This window comes from Ascidiella aspersa, chromosome 8 (genome assembly GCF_963924565.1).
Source record: "Ascidiella aspersa chromosome 8, kaAscAspe10.2, whole genome shotgun sequence".
In the NCBI taxonomy this organism is placed as follows: Eukaryota; Metazoa; Chordata; class Ascidiacea; order Phlebobranchia; family Ascidiidae; genus Ascidiella; species Ascidiella aspersa.
Window position 1 is genome coordinate 7748608 of NC_139454.1, and position 17896 is coordinate 7766503.

Genomic DNA, 17896 nt, shown 5'->3' on the forward strand with positions numbered 1-17896 from the left:
TAAAATACGCAAATAGCATTTACCCTCATTTATTGCCTATAATATATTTTTCGGCGTTGTGTTGACGGAAATGAAGTGTGATTGTTTTAACGGGTAACGAGGTGTAACGGAAACGAAGTGTACCGCAATATATCAGTTATTATGAACTAGCTGAAAAAGGCTTAATGTACACTACAAGATCAGTATAGTGTGGGTGAAAAGTAAAAAAGCACACCTTTTTTCAGATTCGATCACCATCCACTTAAAACTTTAATCAACTTGAAATAACGGATTCTCGCTTTCTGGCTCAACATATGTATGTCCTTTACACATTACTGTATTTTGCAATTTGCGAAATAGCGCCAAAGCAAAATCAGCATATCCTACGTTCGACGTGATATACTATAACTTATACGTGAATGTTTAGCTAATTTTCTTTGCATAGGCGGCCCCAGGGAGTTTGTTCAATTTATAATACTAAATTGATTAACATTAGGGTATTGTTTCCTACAAAAAACGATACCGTTGTAATACACTTTTATAGTTTCAGTGGGTCGCTTAATGCTAATCTTAAACTTGGTAGCCCAAGTCATAAAATAATTGTTATATTGTCGGACATGTTTTGCTCTAAATATCTAGATCAGGTTTTGCAATAAAGTCTTGAAAGGCAAAGTTAGCTTCGCTAGTTGAGACTGGTCAGTATCAAAATTCGTATTTATGGTAAAATTATTGACTTTTTAATTTGAGTTCATACAACGGTTGTAAGCACCGCGTGGTACCACTCAAACAATTTCGTACCAATTTAATGATTGAGGATGCTTGCCAGACTCATAAGAAAAAACAAAGCAGCGCTTGGAGTAGCCAAGCGGTTCCCAAACGGGGGTGCGCGGACGAACTGGGGTCCTTAGATCAGTTTTAGGGGGTCCGCAAGGAGAATTAGTCTTTAAGTTTTTTAATTAGGCTTTAGCGAATGTTTTTAAACATCAAAGCGTATATTATGCTGTACTACGCTACCGAAAAATAGTTCGCATCAGTTGGAAAGTTGTTACATTGAAAGAATCGTTACTGCACTAGTGTACTACAAGAAGCATGGCTCAAGTGACCCTTGGAATTTTATAGGGCCGCGAAACATCAAAATATTTGCAAAAGTTTGGGAACCGCTGGAGTAGGCAATCGTATTTGATCCAGTTCAGTCATGATTGATCGCACTGAGTGAAACACAAAAATTGAACCCGGTTTTATACGGCACACTAAACCGATAAGAGTTGCGTATTATTTGTCGATTGCGTTTGCCAGGCTTGTAAGTAAAGAAACAGAGCAGCGCTTGGCGTAAGCAATTGGATTCGATCCAGTTGCGAGTTTGTAGCCGCTGTAAAGCAGCAGCAGAGTCCCGATGCTCACTGAGGCCATCGTTTCGCGTTTTATGCGCGCGAATATCGGGTGTTCTTTCCACAATTCCTTGATTATGTCTCCCCCGACGTTTTTGTGCGGGTACGGGGTGTCGGGAACCTCTTTGCCCAAGAACTTGCAAAGACTTTCCCAACCGTCTTTGGCGGAGTGGATTAACAACCTGTCTTTCGGCGCGTTCTGAAATAGTTTGAGTTAACATTATAAAATCTATAAGTTTTTAAAAACCAGACTTAAAGATTCAGGTTAAAAAAAATGAATTGCAGTAGGATGATTACAAAGTGTCGAAAGCCTAGTAAAGATAGTTACCGGTGAATGCTCGTTGAACAAGTATTTTTGTTAAATACTACAAACCTACATTTTTGATTCCATTTGGCCGTTTTAAGATAACTGGAAAAAGCGATTCCATGGTTCGAATCTTGCTAATGCAGCACCCAACCAACTTTTTTTTTTCAATAAAACACCTCTAAAATTATTTCCGACAAACGTTTAAGTTTACCTGCAGAACATTTGCGTTATGTCTCCTGTAAGTCATCCTTAACAGAATTTCGGGCATGGGTCGCCTTTGGAACAAATTTTGGGTTCGCTCGCATCCGAAAATTGCTCTGACTACAATAAAAAGGTTTGGAAGAACAATCAGAGAAAGTTCGTTGTTAAAAAGCAGTTGTTTTTTCTAACATTACATTCGTAAGAAACAAAGCTTTGCGGTCGCAGCGTTAGGATACATAAGTTTGCGATACCTCACATTAGGCTGGCAGAATTTTGCCACCCTTCTAGTGACAAGCTTTTTTTGCCTAAATTCTTCGTTGTTTTATTTATTATAAACAATCTATCCTGGCACAGCCTTTTTCCCCACTGAACAACGTCCTTCGTACTACCGCAACTTTTTCAGAAGGGCACAAAAAATTATATTTTCGTCAATTGTGTATGTGCCTAATGTTCCTACATTTTCGGCAATTTATATGTGGAAATAACCACAACTTTTATTTGTAAAATAGTTCTTTAAATAAAATTTCTGCACCAATTTCTTTGGTTTTCACGTTGATTCTTTGGCCGACATACTCGCCAAGTCACAAGTGTTGTTCCATACTGCTATAGACATACCTGGAAAGTCGCAATGTTTCGAATTTAGCAGTTAGTTTCACAAAAAAATATTCTCACCAACGCATTGTGAAACTTTAAACAGTCGGGCGTTGGTTGGTGACAATAAGGGAAATAGGCGAAAGTACCACTTGTTCTCGGCGTTTATCTGTCTTTGCATACTTGCCATCCAGGTATCCTCGTTGTCGCGCATTGAGAATATAATCTTCACGACCAAAATAAAAATAAAAAAGTTTAAGGTAAAAAGTTTTTTCAAGTTCAAAATTGATTTCTAACATCCACACTTTGTTAATTGTTAAAACACATATGTGTGTGCTGGTTTCAGCGAATAATGATATGCTACTGTAGACCCCCTTCAATATGAAGTTGCTTTTTCTAACAGATTGTGGCAAGCATTGGCGTATGGTTGTTTCTCAACTAGCTTCTCTCTTAGCCTGTGTCGCTCAGTTGGTAGAGCGATGATCCTGGTATGACCGGGGGTCATGAGTTCGAACCTCACTGCAGGCTAGTTCTTTTTCTAGCCTGCCCTGCTTGCATCATTGATCGACACATTCGGTAAGTCTGCAATGGCTTGCGGTGTACTAAGAGTGTTTGTATTAAGATTTTGAAGCCTGTTGAAAAAATTCTCAAAAAACACTGGTTCGAGATTTTTAATTGAATAAAAAAATGTTGGAAATTTTCTCGCATCGTTAAACCTACTCTTTAGTATTTTAAAAATCCAAGTCATTTTCTTTTATGTTGCTTACCTTTGCTTCGGGAAATGCTTTGTGGATTTCGTCCCAAAAATAACAGGCTGGGACGTCGGTTACAGCATCAACGTTCTCGTACATTCGACGAAAGTCTTCGGTAGTTCCTCCGTGCAGCAAAATGCGAGACCATTCGTCGCCGTGAAATGCAAAATGCTCGGCCGAGTCGTACACAACGTAGCCAAGCTGTCTGAGAGCCGCGGCCATAGATTTGGTGCCAGTTTTACAGAAACCGGCAAAAATTACTTTCATCTTGCTTCACGGTTTAGTTTAATCGGCGCTGGTCTAGAATCCTACCACAGGGTTGAAACCATTTATTAAAGCAATTTACAATGATGCGGTTAGGGTTTTGGTTAGTGTTTGGATGAGGGTGAGTCAAGTAGGCGCTGGCCTAGAATCCTACCACAACGCACATTACTTGGGTTAGGGTGCGGGCTAGCGTTTTGTGTTAGGGTGGGACAAGTATTATTATTAAATAATGAATATATTACTTGAACCATCCACACGCCGACGATAACTCGCACCCTAACTCAAATGTTGTGCGTTGAATTCAAAATTGTGGTAGGATTCTATACCAGCCCCGTCAAGTATTATTATTTATTATTAATGCTTAGTGAACCCAAATAACGTTCATTGAGGTGGGATTCTAGACCAGCGCCGTTTAATCTTGCTTACAGGTTAATATACTCTAGTTAATACAAAGAGATTTAAAATTTTGTTGAAGTCTCTTTGGTTATACCCATTACCCACACAAGAAAATGTGCATACGACATACCGTACGTCAGTCGTGACAACTAAACCTGACAACGATTGGCGTGGCTACTGGTAAGAAAGAATTGCTAAAAGGGTGTTTGCTGAGCAACGTTGCCGGAATTAACTGTTCAAAGGCCGTAACTAAACTTGTAGCATAATATTTATTCATATCAAGATGCCTGCTACAGACCAGGGATGGCTTACTCGTTTTTTAAATATGATATACGTCAACATTACAACTCGATTTTGCCCCGTGTTATAAATTACGTTCAACACTGGTTTATGGCTTAATCCATCCCACCAAACTTTGCGCGAACCTTACAACATTTTTGTCCAAGTGGTTTGTTCAATTAGGAGCATAGACACAATTGAAAAGCTTATATTAACTGTGCACAATTCTCATTTAATATAATATTCTAGATTTTTGCACTCGAAACATACACTAACAATCGTTTGAAGAACCTTGCAAATTGACCAAAAGTCTAAATCCAAACTAAATTAAAATTTACTCATTTAAAAGAATACTTAAAAGTAACAAACGGTCCCAGGACTGGGCTAACCGTCCCGGGGCTTGGCCTTAGAAAGTATCAACGACTGCTTCTTGAACCTGTCAAACATGTTTCAATATACCTAACTACTCATTCGCTATAACATAAAATCCAGTTCTAGACTACATATAGCGGACAAGTTGCGTCTAAAAACCATTGTTCAGCGCGGGCAACCTACTTATTCCGAAATTGTATGCTAGGCGACAGCTTGTCCAGCCATACCATCTTGTAAGCTGTCGACGAAAATCTTTGCAACAAAACTAGCTCGGGATAATCCTTCAAGTCTTTCGATATAAGGTATAGTTAATGTACTACCTGATTATCCTGGTATAGTTAATGATTTGCTAAACATACTCTGTACCTGTTGATGTTAAAATCTGCCAAAAACGTTTTACTTGACTGTTTTTTTTATAAGTAACATGGCCTTCCCTCTTAAACACTAGAATCGGTTAAAAACGTAGACATGTGTAGAGTCAATTCTTCGGATAAGATTGCACATTTTATTTTACCGCAGCATCATCGTATTTACGAATAGAGGATTTTCTAATTTTACGAAACACAACTCAGACTCAGTCATGATTGATCGAAACACAAAAAATTACTCTACAACAGACTCAGCTACATTTGGATAAAAAAGAAACAAGTTGCCTTATTTCGTCGGTTTATACTTCGTTTACACCAGAAGAGCGATTTATATTTATTTGAAGTGCCTTATTCGTTAAACATTTGTCTTCACTGGCCCGGTTCTACACGGCACACTAAACTAATACAGAGTGGCCCACTTTGCGGTTATTTGTCAATTGCGTTTGCCAGGCTTGTAAGTAAAGAAACAGAGCAGCGCTTGGCGTAAGCAATTGGATTCGATCCAGTTGCGAGTTTGTAGCCGCTGTAAAGCAGCAGAAGAGTCACAAGGCTCACTGAGGCCATCGTTTCGCGTTTTATTCGCGCGAATATCGGATGTTCGTTGAGAATTTCGTCCATTGCGTTTCCCCCGACGTTTTTGTGCGGATAAGGGGTGTCGGGAACCTCTTTGCCCAAGAACTCGCAAAGGCTTTTCCAACCGTCTTTGGTGGAGTAGATTAACAACTTGTCCTTAGGGGCGTTCTGAAATTATTTTATTTACATATTTATGATATTCTGGGCATAATGGTATGAATAATTAGCTAGGCGTATAAGATATACCAAATTCCATATCAAAGCAGGTAAAGTATTTTGTACGTTTGGATTTAATTTATTTGTTCACAACATCAAAATTTTCATTTATTTTATTACGTCAAACTGTTACCTACTTCTACATTGTCTTTGATATTTCAACTATGTCTATACAATCCATTTTTTTTAATATTATTAAACCTAAAAGTAATTGCGAGTTACATTGATTTAATAATCATTAGTTACAGCAGGTAACCAGTCTATATGATTCCTTCACTAAAGCATTAATTCTGCTCAGTGGTTGTGAAAAACAATGGTACGGTACAACAATCATTACTAAAACAAAATTTAACCTAAAACCTTATTTGTTGTAAGATCTTGCAATTAAAAATATTAATTTACCTGTAGAACATTTGCGTTGTGTCTTCTGTAAGTCATTCGCAGTAGAATCTCTGGCAGGGGTTTCCGATGCAAGAAGGAATATCTGTATTCACAGCCGAAGATTCCTCTCACTGTAATACAAAGTTAACAAGGTTCACCAAGAAATATAATCTAGATCTTTAAAAAACAAGACGTACACACAGTCACACATACTATATATATATATATATATATATATGTTAACAAGCCTTGGTAATTAATAGAGATCAGAAAAATTGTACGATTTTTACAGAATACAAGAAACTTTGATTGGCACGAAATTTTTTTAAGAAAAAAATTCAGAGACATTCAAAAAGGGTTTTAAAATGATTTTCTTAATTTAATTTTTACATTTAGCATGCAGCTGTAAGGTATGTTGGACCCATCACTGCTCCGGCCATTATTGCACATGAATTTGTTTCTTATACTTTGTGTATTTTAATTTTAGTGCGAGCGGAAAATAAACATTACTTCCTTGCATACTTTAAAGACAATTTATATTTTAAACAATTCTAAAAGCAAGCAGTATAATACATTGGCAACACATAAACAAATAGTTTAAAAACTGGTTTTACAACAGCACTTTTTAAGATATAACTAAAGCTGGACAAATCCTAAATTCAAAGACTTTTGAAAAAACATACGGATTTTTAAAGATTTTTCAGTACTCAAATTAATTTAAGACTTTGGGGCAACACCATAACACATTTGACCACCATAACACATTTGTAGCCAAAATATGACTTCTTTACTTCTTACCAATGTATTGTGAGACCTGCCTCAGTCTGTAGTTGGTCGGTGATAGGTATTCAAACACCCGAAAGTACCACTTGTTCTCTGCGTCCATTTGTTTCCTTAAGCTCTTCATCCATGTTTCCTCATCTTCTCTCATTGAAAATATGATCTAAAAGAAAAAAAGCTGGACTGTTTTTAGCCTTATATAATCAGTTTTTTGTTTTGTTTATTTTTGTATTAAAATGTATTGTGATTTTGGAAAATAATTAATATTCTATTTGACTAAGCACTATAGGCTAGCGCTGCTTAAACTCTTCCATCCTAAATGTTTTCTGGCAAATTATTTTACTAAAGCAGTTTTTTAATGTTTGCAAAAATCTATGTTGTAGTATGGGCCTTGTGAACACCTCTCCAACTTATGTCAAGTACTATTTTGCTAACCACAAAATGATTGCTTCTGTGTTACAAATAGTTTTAATCATAAAAACCTTAGCATCGGGAAAGGCCTTGTGAATTTCTTCCCAAAAATAACAGGCGGGAATGTCGGTCACGGCGTCAACGTTCTCATACATTCGGTGAAAGTCATCAGCAGTCGCGCCATAGACCATAATTCTTGCCCAGTCTTCACCATGGTTTATAAACTGTTCTGGTGAATCGTAAACAACATAGCCAAGTTGTCTCAGGGCTTCTGCCATTGACGTGGTGCCGGTTTTGCAAAAACCAGCAGAGATAACTTTCATTTTTGTTGGATGCTTAATAAAATAAATTAGATAAGAGGTGTTACAGAAATTACCTGTAATAAACTGTTTACAAAACACTAGATTCAGTATTATATTCAAGATTGTTTGGAGGCTTAAAATCTCCTTGTACTTAATATTTTGTAACAGCTCAGCTTTTATTTTTGCAATTTGCATAACCAAAATGAGGGGTTGCAACCCAACACCCACAGTTTTCTCAAATATTTTTTGTGATATATTTAATTGCTATCAAAAACTAGTTTTGTATGATGTCGCACTGACATACAAGCATTAAATTTGGAGAAAATTGTCCTTAGTATATATGCTTTTTCATAATTATCTTTACTAGTAATAAGTTATTTATAAACACATTACTAACTTATAGGACTAGACCTAAAAAAAGTAAAAAAAAGGATTCTTATATTTCTTGTGCACCTAGTCTTTCAGACATGCCTAAAATCATGTGATGTACCACACAAATGATAAGTTATGTATAAAACACAATGGTTGTACTTTAAACGTGAAGTAAGAATTCTAATAAATATAAACATTGGTATGGAAGCCAATCCAATGCTAAATTAATGAATATATATACTGTTGCTGCCAGGCATTATATTAATTACAAATTAATATATACATTTTAAGTTTTGCAATTCAAAAATATCAATTTTGAAAGATAAATTTTAAACCATACAATAAAAATATGTTCATGTTTTTTTATTTTATAGGCATTCTTAGAGCAAAAGCAAATTTCTGCCTCATACGCTCAAAAAATTATTTTTAGTAGTTATTAATTTGATAAATTTGGCCTTTTAACCATAGTATGACATCATTGAGTAACTGATCATGGCACATTTTACACAAAATATCTGACATGGCCTATATGGGTATTGGATTAACCATTAACATATCAATCCTACATGCAACTTTCACTCTGCATTCTGTGGTGGGTGCAGTGCACACCTGGGATTTTTGCTAAATAAATTTGTGTGCACAGTTGAATCAGTGAATTACCACACCAACTTTAAAAAATAAATAAAACAAAAAATAAAATAATAATATGCTGGGGCGCTGGTCTAGACTCTAGAGTCCTACAGTTTTTGTTTTGCAGTGATGAAACGAGTTTCAAATTTTAAACTACAAGGAAGAGAATAAATAAATATGGAAATATAAACCTAATAACATTAGGCCTACTGCCGGCGCTGGTCTAGAATCCTACCACAACGAAACACCATTTGGGTTAGGGTGCGGGTTAGCGTTTGGGTTAGGGTGAGTCAAGTTTTATTATTAAATAAAGACTATAATAATACTTGACCCACCCACACCCAAACGCTAACTCGCATCCTAACCCAAATATTGTGGGTTAATTTCATAACTGTGGTAGGATTCTAGACCAGCGCCCTACTGCCCTACTGGACCCTACCAAACCCAAACTCGCACCCTAGCCCAAATAATATGCATTTTGATTAGTTTAACAATTATGTGAACGTATGGAAGGTTTCCAAACCAGTACCTAAGGCAAAATCATGAATGGCCTCGGGCGCTGGTCTAGAATCGTATGACAACCTATATTATTATTCATGTATATGGTGCGGATTTGGTAGGATTCTACCAGCGCCCCCAAACGATAACCTAAATATTGTTCGTTGATTTAATAATTGTTTAACGCTGTGGTATAGGATTCAAGGCCAGCACCCGGACGCATTCTGATCAACAAATGCATACCGTGTTTATACCCCCTTTAATCCTTAAATATTCGCAATAAAATGCATAGGGCTGGGTCCCCAAATTATATAATTGCGTAAGATGAATAATAAAATTGGTAATTTCCCCTAATATAAAAGTAGATTTTAGGCCAACGGGACGACTAGCTCAACTATTAAATTTACAATATTTATAAGATAAATTTTAAAATGTATCGTGGTTTTGAAAATAAGTTTGCTGAAAATATTTCATTTGACTCATCACTATAGAGTTTAACTCTTTACAACGAAAACTCTGAAAACACACAATTTCCAGCAATAAACGAAACCTGGATAGTTATATAGGCTTAAATTTAATGTTTTGAAAACAAAAAAATCTGACGCATATGACAGTCGTTAAATTGTAGTGTATTTTAACAAAGATTAATTAAAACCAAATAAATGTAATTTTGTTTCGTCTGGAACTTGCCTCGCAATTTGCTATTTACGGAAACCTAACTTTAGTTGTTTTGCAAACGACTGGCCTCGACACTGGTTGTGTTACAAAGGTTTGACTCAATCTTTCAAAAAAATACCAAAGGCTTGAAAACAATGTTGTTTTATACAACTTACATTATTTGTTAACACATTTTCGTAAAAAAACAATTTTATTCAAAAATAAATCTTCAATTTATTCCAGGCCATCACACACTTAATTGAAAACGGATCGAGAGGTTAAACAACTGGCAACTTATTTTGCGACGATGTTTAAAATGGACGAAAGCATAAATTCGGAAAATCGTTTTGCACAAGAAAGCGGGTTCGATCCTGTTGCAAGTTTGTAACCAGCGTAGCACGTAAGCGTAGTTAACAAACTACCAAAGACCAAAGATTCTCTTTTGATGCGAACAAACAAAGGATGTGTGTTGTACATTTCATCCACAATGTTTCCCCCTTTATTCTTGTGCGGAAACGGAGAGTCTGGAATCTCTTTTCCAAGGAATTTGCACAAGCTTCCCCAGCCCTCTTTAGGCGAAAAGATCAGCAGCTTGTCCTTTGGCGCGTTCTATAAAATGTTTAAGTAGAAAACGGCGTTTACGGCCGAATGGCAACAAAAATAACCTAAAAAACGGGTCATTTAACGTTCAAATCAAATATTTTGTCAAAAGCATAAGACAAGCCAAGTCATGGTATCAGAACGACTTAAAACAAGTCATGTCAATTAACAACTAAAAACAGTAACTTGAGTGCACTCAAATCATTGACTTCGGCTGGCGAATAGACCAGCAGCTTATCCTTAAGCGCGTTCTATAAAACGTTTAAATCATCGTTGAGAAAAGAAGAAAACCGACTTTTACGGTCGAATGTCGACAAAATTAACTTCAAACAAACTTTCTTATTTTGTTTTAGCTTTTAATTTTCTAGTTGAATTTTAAAGTTATCACAACACTTTCGAGAATATTTAGTTGCCTTAAGAAAACAATCAAGAGTTGAACGAGATAATATGTTTAAAAAGAGTTTTTTTTTTGTACACTTTTCCACTACCGCTAAGTGGATTGTATTTCTTTCAAAAAGTTGTACTTTATCCCTTATCTATCCGAATGAAATTTCGAAGGGACCACTTTGCATGGCCTCATTTCATAAGCACAAAAAAGAATGTAGAAAAAATTGTTTAAACCACAGTGTTGTAAAATGCAAACTAGCATCAAGATGAAACGATAAACTATAAAGATTGTGAAACTCGTTCCATTAGGCCTACATGATCAATAGGTCAACTATAAATAGTAACAAAAAACGGGTCATTTAACTCAATGACTCAATTTCAAATTAATCTTTTGTCCAAAAGACTGAAGACGAGCCAAGTAATTTTATTAGAACGACTTAAGACAAGTCAAGTCCAAAAATCAGTAAAAAGTTAGTATTTAAAAACAGTAACTTAAGTGCATTTGAGAGCATGCAGTGACTTAAGTGCACTCCAGTCATCGACTTAAGACATTACAACACTGATATACCTGAAGCACATGCGCGTTGTGTCTGCGATAAGTCATCAAGCTTAAAGTATCTGGAACCAGAATTTGCCGGAACAGCGTTTGTCTGTACTCGTGCCCACAAGTTGCTCTAACTGTGTTTAATATTCAAACAAGAGATTTAACTATTTGGAACGAAAACTGTGAAAACACACCATTTCCAACAATAAACAAATTAAACTTGGGCAGTTATATAGGCTTGCTAAAATGTATTGTTTTGGAAACAAAAATTCTTACGTATATGACATTCGTTAAATTGTAGCACGAGATTTATGCTATACGATCGATTTGCATTTTAACAAACTTTTTCTTGACTTTTGGGCTATCTACTTTTCAAGGTTTTGTTGAAAATTGTCCTTATTCTTACCCATGATATCGACAAATCTGTTCACTCTGTAGGCGGTTGGTGATATAAAGGTAAAGACCCGAAGATACCATTTATCAGAAGCTTTGTATTGTCGTTTCGTACTTTCCAGCCATTCATCTTCGTTTGAGCGCATGGAAAATACGATCTGAGTAAATAAATCTTTGTTATCTGACTGTGATGCTCCTCTCATTTGCAGGACGTAAAATATTTTTGCCAGTCTGTATAAAAACACCTTTAAGTATATACATTTTGAAAATTTTATATAATTCACCGTTAACATTTGTTAATAAGAATTTTTTTTTATTGGGAATTTATTTCCCAAAAATAATAAATGGATTTATTTCACCCTCTAACCATTCCTTATCATAACTAACATATTTTAGAGTATAGACCATACCTCTCATTGGGCAAATTTATGTAGTTAACGTTTAGCTACGCACTTACAGCGTTGCTAAAATTTAAGTAATGAAAACTGTATTCAGTACCTTGTTGTGACTGTAGGTTTTCAATGGTTTAAGTTTGCTGCATATATTCAGCACGTAGCCTACCTTTGCATCGGGAAAGGCCTTGTGAATTTCATCCCAAAAATAGCAGGCAGGCATATCTGTCACGGCGTCGACATTCTCGAACATTCGCCGAACATCTTCGGTGCTAGCTCCGTTTTTAAAAACGTCCATCCATTCTTTACTTTGAAATTCGAACTGCTCGGGAAAGTCGTAAACAACGTAACCAAGCTGTCTTAAAGCTGTTGCCATCGACTTGGTGCCAGTTTTCGAGAAACCGGCAAATATCACTTTCATTTTAACTAATTTTATTAATCTGCTACCAAGTTGAACCGCCGCTGCTGGTAAAATATGTAGTGTGCCCTATAAACTTTGCATTAAGATCGGCTGGTGTATTTGCTTAGCGATGTAATTTAGCTCGCAGTGGCTCTGCAAACACTCTTCTGGATTAAAGTCCGAACCAGTCAACTGTTTGTTGTTGTGTAGTGCTCGATGCAGTGCAGGCAATTGACATAAAATTAACATCTTACCACTGGAAACTCTACATAAAGTGTTGCTACCAGGCAAAATAATAAACAAAAATAGTTCCTTTGGTAGGCTAATTTCTGGAACTATGTGTAAAACCAGAATTGTAAACTTGTACTTATTATTTTATACCTGACGTTACTTAACTGTTTAGTGACCCTAAATAATTAAAACTAAAGAATTACAAATTTCACGTTTCATGTAGGGCCTAAACGATTTTATTGACACAAAACATTGAGCCACTAACAAAAAGTTTTGAACCCAATGAAGCCAAAAGCGGTGAATAGTGTTATAGCTCAGCTTAGCAGTAATTTGGGTTTATATCTCGGTCAAAAATAAGAAAGTATATCTTTAAAAATAATAAACAGATGAACAAAATCAATTTTCCCTAACACTTTTTATCATACCAAACCATACATGTGGTAGCCTACCGGTAGTGTTTTGTGAATGGGTTAGACCAGGGATGTCCAACCTTTTAGCAGAATGGGCCGCATTGCCACTTTAAAAATTTCGATGGGCCACAAAACCTATTAAATTACAGGGGTGACGTCATATTGTGACGTCATAAAACAACTTAACTTATAAACACCCGCTCTTCAAGAGTAATCTTGTGCGCAAATATACAAGTGAATCTCGGCCATATCGCGCGAAGTGCGAAAAATTAAGCTTACATGAAGTATCATGCCATGGTACGACACCTTTGGTCTGCTGTATTTTCTTAAAACGGTCCGCAAAGACACCCACTTTTCTTATATTATTGGTGCACAAGCGTTCGATGGATGTTGAAATGCGACATTAGAGTCGATTATAGCCTCAGAAAAACTATGAGATTAGGCATTAGGCCTACATCAATTTTTTTTATCTTTGATTGATCATATATACTGCGCGTTCTGCACGTTGTGATGATCGTCGAAACAATTGTTTTAAATAAAGGCTACTAAACATGAGAAAAAGTGGTGGGCCGCACGTAAACATGAGGCGGACCGCTGATTGGACATCCCTGGTTTAGACCGTCGCCTACGTTTTTAACGTTTCCAACAGACCAGACAAGAACCATACTGAACATTTCCTCGCAAAAGCACCGGGATTGGATCCAGATGCAAGTTTGTAGCCACTGTAAAGCATCAGGGCGCTAAGAAGTCCAACTGAGACCAACGACTCGCGTTTGATGCGAACGAAAACCGGGTGAGATCTGTATAATTCATCCGCAATGTCCCCCCCTTTATTGTTGTGCGGAAATGGTGTGTCTGGGGTTTCCTTTCCGAGAAATTTGCACAAGCTTCCCCAGCCCTCCTTTGGCGAATAGATAAGCAACTTGTCCTTTGGCGCATTCTGCAAATTTTGATTTATCTTTTTAGGTTAAAACAACGATCTGCCAAAGTGATTTTTATTTTACCTAAGGTATATATGTACATTGTACATGTTAACAAGCAGGGCTGCGGAGTCGGTTAAAAATAGTCGGTTAAAAAAGACTCGGTTAGTTTTACAAGGTCTACTCGGGACTCGGGTTAGACCTTGTAAAACTAACCGAGTCCCGACTACCGAGTCCGATTCCAGCAAAAACAAATAGACTCCTCGAGTCCCGAGTCCCGAGTCCCGAGTCCCGAGTCCCGAGTCCGACTCCAGCAAAAACAACTCGACTCCTCGAGTCCGAGTCCGACTCCGACTCCGCAGCCCTCCTAACAAGTGCCCGTAAGGGTACTCCGGCTGCCTTTGAAAAAGCTTACTGAAATTAGCCTGATAGGATTGTAGTGCGGGCAAGTTGAGGCTAGAAAAACAGTGAGATTCTAAATCGCGACCTACGCAGACTAGTTAATTTCTAGCCTGGTATTGCTTGAACTATATTTTTGACCAGGCTAACTGAACTCGCAAAACCCAACACTTCATCTTATTCAAAATATCCCTACGGTTTTACATAAAAGTTCTACCATTACGTATTGCAAAAAAGCCACAGATTAATTTTTTTGAGCCGCCTGGGCCTAATTTAAAAGTCTCATATTGTCATTCACTGAAAATTCATTCATTGAGGAAGTGGTTCAAAATTTTTCCAATAAAATCACATGGCAAACGTGAGTTTTTCTCGATACAGACAAGATTACCGCAGTACACAGTTTAAGAATCACTGCTTTTTCTAGTTTAGCGGTTCTCAACCAGTGGGCCATAGACCATTATAAAAAAGCTAGAATTATTTAAGAATGTAGTTTCTCTGTCTCAAATTAGTTTCTTACGGTTGTATTTAACATTCTTGCTATGCCTTAAACTTGTTATTGATGTTTACGACTAACTGTTCGTAATGCGTACTGCGTTAAAGGCTTAAAATGATAAAACGAACAGTTTAATGAAAATTGCATTAATTATGAATTTACATCATGTGCACTCTTTTCAACCCCTCCAAAAATTAAGGAATATGACCAATAAAGTTCATCAGCAAACATCTCACTGATATGCACGGTTTTGCCTTCAAATATGCCCTGCTTCTGTTTGCTCGAACTAAACCCATTTTATACCTTTTTACACTCAGAAAAATTGAATGGGCCACAGAACTTTTGTAAAACGAAAATGAGCCATGAAAGAAAAAAGGCTGAGACCACTGATCTAGTTATTTATTTCTCTGTAGGCCAATTCAGTTTTATCCCACAGTTCTTTGCAATATCCATCTTTTTAGGGTATTAAGCGTTAACAATTCGTTAGAAAGCCTATGTCGTAAGCTGGACGTCGACTCATTTTACGTAGACGTGACAAGTGCAGCTTGTATCTATATGTTGTTTGTCTGACAATAATAATGACGTAATTTGGTGTCGGGTAGGATCGCGATTTTTTTTGTCCAAAATATTGGGTACTGTTATCGGAATAAAATGTCTCAAAGCATCAGACATCCCTGAAATAAAAAGTATCAAAGCATCAGACATCCCTGAAACAGTAGTATTCTTCGTATACCTGCAGCACATTTGCGTTATGTCTTCTGTATGCCATTCGCATGTGCATCTCCGAAAAGTGTCTCATGCTGAACAAGTTTCCTTGGTGTTTCAATCCGAAAATTCCGTTTACTACACGTGAAAAGCAAAACAAAAAACATATTCAAAAAGCCTGTGAATACCAGATCAGTTTGCAAGTTGTGTTTGAAAACCGAAAATTTACCGAAATAGTTCTCGGCGTTAATATGGTGCAGTAAGAATGTCAAAGCCGATACAGAAGTAGGTATCCTTTGAACGTTAATAAAAAAGATGTTCGAAACGTTCAATATGATAACCTTTCTACATGGACGTTGATATTCTTACTAAGTCTTACTACAACCTTCAACCAATATGCTCCAAAGTTTAACGATGCATTTCACAGTTTTTGTGTTTACAGTAAAATAGTTGCTATTATAATAAAAAACAAACGAAAACATAAAATTTTCAAACATTTAATGGGTATTGATAGCTAATTAATTCTGTGTTGGCTTGTATGTTCCAAGTTTAGGTATATTTTGGATTCAAACTTGTCTCCTTGTGATATTAGTTTGACCGCTTTTCACTTAGATATTGCACATTAATTCAATTCTGAAAATAACACGAGTATAACCCAAAAGTTTATTTCTTTTAATCCTTTCAAACAAAGTTTTTTGATTCGTTTAGCAATAACTTACAAATTCTATCTGCAAAATTTTGTATCTTGTAGTTGGTTGGCGACAATAAACCAACGAGACGAAAGTACCATTTGTCAAACATGTCGTATTGCTTTCTTACGCTTTTACACCAATCATCTTCATTTTCTCTCATCGAAAATACAATCTAAAAACATTAGGTTATGCTAATGTCAGCATATTGGTCATAGCGATTTGAGTCTAACATAGCTGTAATTTACATATAGATTGAAAAAGACAACACAAAAATCAGTCAAGTCTTGTTTATTACGTGAAACATACACACATCAGCAAGTAATCTTATGTTAAAAATAACCAAATTGCAAGAAATGACATGAGATTTAAAATCTAAAGTTTCCCCATGGAAAAACTATTGTATGTGACCGGTCATACCAAGTTTAACGAAAACAAATCTTTTAAGTGTTTTTACTGACAACCTGTTGCAATATTGCAGTAAAATAAACAGGCTACCTATAATCTTACATACTTTTGCATCAGGAAAGGCTTTGTGGATTTCGTCCCAATAAAATCCGGCAGGCATATCTGTCACGGCATCAACATTTTCGAACATGCGACGAAAGTCTTCAGTGCTGCCTCCATTTTTGAAAATTTCGTTCCATTCTTTTACAAGATATTCGTACTGCTCCATAAAATCGTAAACAATGTAGCCCAGCTCTCTCAAGGCGGCTGCCATAGATTTTGTTCCTGTTTTGCTAAAACCAGCATATATAACTTTCATCTTGAAGCTTAAAAAGATTAACGAAAACTCAACTACAAAAGTTGATTCAGTCTTTTAGCCTTGTTTTAACGCACTTAACTGAGCAGTTGACTTAAAAAATTGGCAAGCTGACCGAAGTAAAAATATGCGTTTAGCTTTTAGCTATGTTTACCTTATTCGTTTTCAGCAACCCTTTTTCTTGTCAATAAGGCAAACGAATTGCACGCTCCAAAATTTGCTTCCTGTCATATGACGTATGATCCGAATCACGTTTTCCTTAAGAAAAGATAGTTGGGCCAGTTGGCATGTTGTCACCCTCCAAGAAGTTTTGCAATTGGTGAGTGTTGTAAACAAGACATTTTCAAATAAATTAGTTCTGTCCGAGCCCAAGTCATTGCCATAGCAAGTCTGTCCGAACACGTCATAGAAATAAGTATTAAAGAATCATAATTTTGGTGAACCCGTTTCTTTTTAAGCAATATTATGCTTAGCACACCAAGAGACCAAATATTGTGTGTAGCCCTTGGTAAAACCTTTCCATTAACGATCCACACATGACTCGGTGAATATTGAGGCGATATTAATACTCATAAGCCATTTTTAAACGCTTGTCACTTGCCCAATTTGAATTGCAATCTAACGAAATTTTATCAAGACACTTCTACAAACCTTATAACGCCATAGAAAAATCCTTTCGTTCTAACTACGTTTTTGCATTCATTGTCTTTCTATTAGCTTTTAGAAGTCTCTTGGTCAGAATAACGTTTTCATGCTGGTCAATGGAGCAGATGTCCGATTGTCCGTGCTCCAACGTTTTTTTGCAAGAAAATGATGTTAGACGATCCACCATAATTATGTTCTGACCGACAAT

At 36.4% G+C, this 17896-nt stretch overlaps 4 protein-coding genes across 4 annotated transcripts; all 4 read right to left on the reverse strand.

Moving 5' to 3' along the window:
* Nucleotides 1–1251: 1251 nt before the first annotated feature.
* Nucleotides 1252–3485, reverse strand: LOC146135617 (uncharacterized). Its single transcript, XM_083396087.1, has 4 exons — nucleotides 3234–3485; nucleotides 2571–2692; nucleotides 1886–1991; nucleotides 1252–1566 (listed from the first exon to the last, which is right to left on the reverse strand). Exons 1-4 carry the CDS (start codon nucleotides 3483–3485, stop codon nucleotides 1252–1254), a joined length of 795 nt encoding a protein of 264 aa, XP_083252213.1.
* Nucleotides 3486–5007: 1522 nt separating this feature from the next.
* Nucleotides 5008–7623, reverse strand: LOC146135618 (uncharacterized). Its single transcript, XM_083395212.1, has 4 exons — nucleotides 7330–7623; nucleotides 6866–7010; nucleotides 6089–6198; nucleotides 5008–5638 (listed from the first exon to the last, which is right to left on the reverse strand). Exons 1-4 carry the CDS (start codon nucleotides 7579–7581, stop codon nucleotides 5324–5326), a joined length of 822 nt encoding a protein of 273 aa, XP_083251338.1. The 5' UTR covers nucleotides 7582–7623; the 3' UTR covers nucleotides 5008–5323.
* A 2388-nt stretch (nucleotides 7624–10011) lies between these two features.
* Nucleotides 10012–12454, reverse strand: LOC146135619 (uncharacterized). The gene is made up of 4 exons (XM_083396088.1): nucleotides 12203–12454; nucleotides 11655–11799; nucleotides 11273–11382; nucleotides 10012–10326 (listed from the first exon to the last, which is right to left on the reverse strand). The coding sequence occupies exons 1-4, from the start codon at nucleotides 12452–12454 to the stop codon at nucleotides 10012–10014; spliced, it is 822 nt and encodes a 273-aa protein (XP_083252214.1).
* A 1245-nt stretch (nucleotides 12455–13699) lies between these two features.
* LOC146135620 (uncharacterized) lies at nucleotides 13700–17046 on the reverse strand. The gene is made up of 4 exons (XM_083396089.1): nucleotides 16795–17046; nucleotides 16311–16455; nucleotides 15620–15729; nucleotides 13700–14014 (listed from the first exon to the last, which is right to left on the reverse strand). Exons 1-4 carry the CDS (start codon nucleotides 17044–17046, stop codon nucleotides 13700–13702), a joined length of 822 nt encoding a protein of 273 aa, XP_083252215.1.
* Nucleotides 17047–17896: the final 850 nt, after the last annotated feature.

Coding starts and splice junctions, on each gene's coding strand:
- LOC146135617 (XM_083396087.1), bottom strand. CDS start 3,485: ATGAAAGTAATTTTTGCCGGTTTCTGTAAAACTGGCACCAAATCTATG. Junction 2,693..3,233: donor AAGCATTTCCCGAAGCAAAG/GTAAGCAACATA, acceptor TTGGTCGTGAAG/ATTATATTCTCAATGCGCGA. Junction 1,567..1,885: donor ATAACGCAAATGTTCTGCAG/GTAAACTTAAAC, acceptor AAACTATTTCAG/AACGCGCCGAAAGACAGGTT.
- LOC146135618 (XM_083395212.1), bottom strand. CDS start 7,581: ATGAAAGTTATCTCTGCTGGTTTTTGCAAAACCGGCACCACGTCAATG. Junction 6,199..6,865: donor GCAGGTCTCACAATACATTG/GTAAGAAGTAAA, acceptor TTTGTATTACAG/TGAGAGGAATCTTCGGCTGT. Junction 5,639..6,088: donor ACAACGCAAATGTTCTACAG/GTAAATTAATAT, acceptor AAATAATTTCAG/AACGCCCCTAAGGACAAGTT.
- LOC146135619 (XM_083396088.1), bottom strand. CDS start 12,454: ATGAAAGTGATATTTGCCGGTTTCTCGAAAACTGGCACCAAGTCGATG. Junction 11,800..12,202: donor AGGCCTTTCCCGATGCAAAG/GTAGGCTACGTG, acceptor TTATTTACTCAG/ATCGTATTTTCCATGCGCTC. Junction 10,327..11,272: donor ACAACGCGCATGTGCTTCAG/GTATATCAGTGT, acceptor AACATTTTATAG/AACGCGCCAAAGGACAAGCT.
- LOC146135620 (XM_083396089.1), bottom strand. CDS start 17,046: ATGAAAGTTATATATGCTGGTTTTAGCAAAACAGGAACAAAATCTATG. Junction 16,456..16,794: donor AAGCCTTTCCTGATGCAAAA/GTATGTAAGATT, acceptor TAATGTTTTTAG/ATTGTATTTTCGATGAGAGA. Junction 15,730..16,310: donor AAATTTTGCAGATAGAATTT/GTAAGTTATTGC, acceptor TTTCACGTGTAG/TAAACGGAATTTTCGGATTG.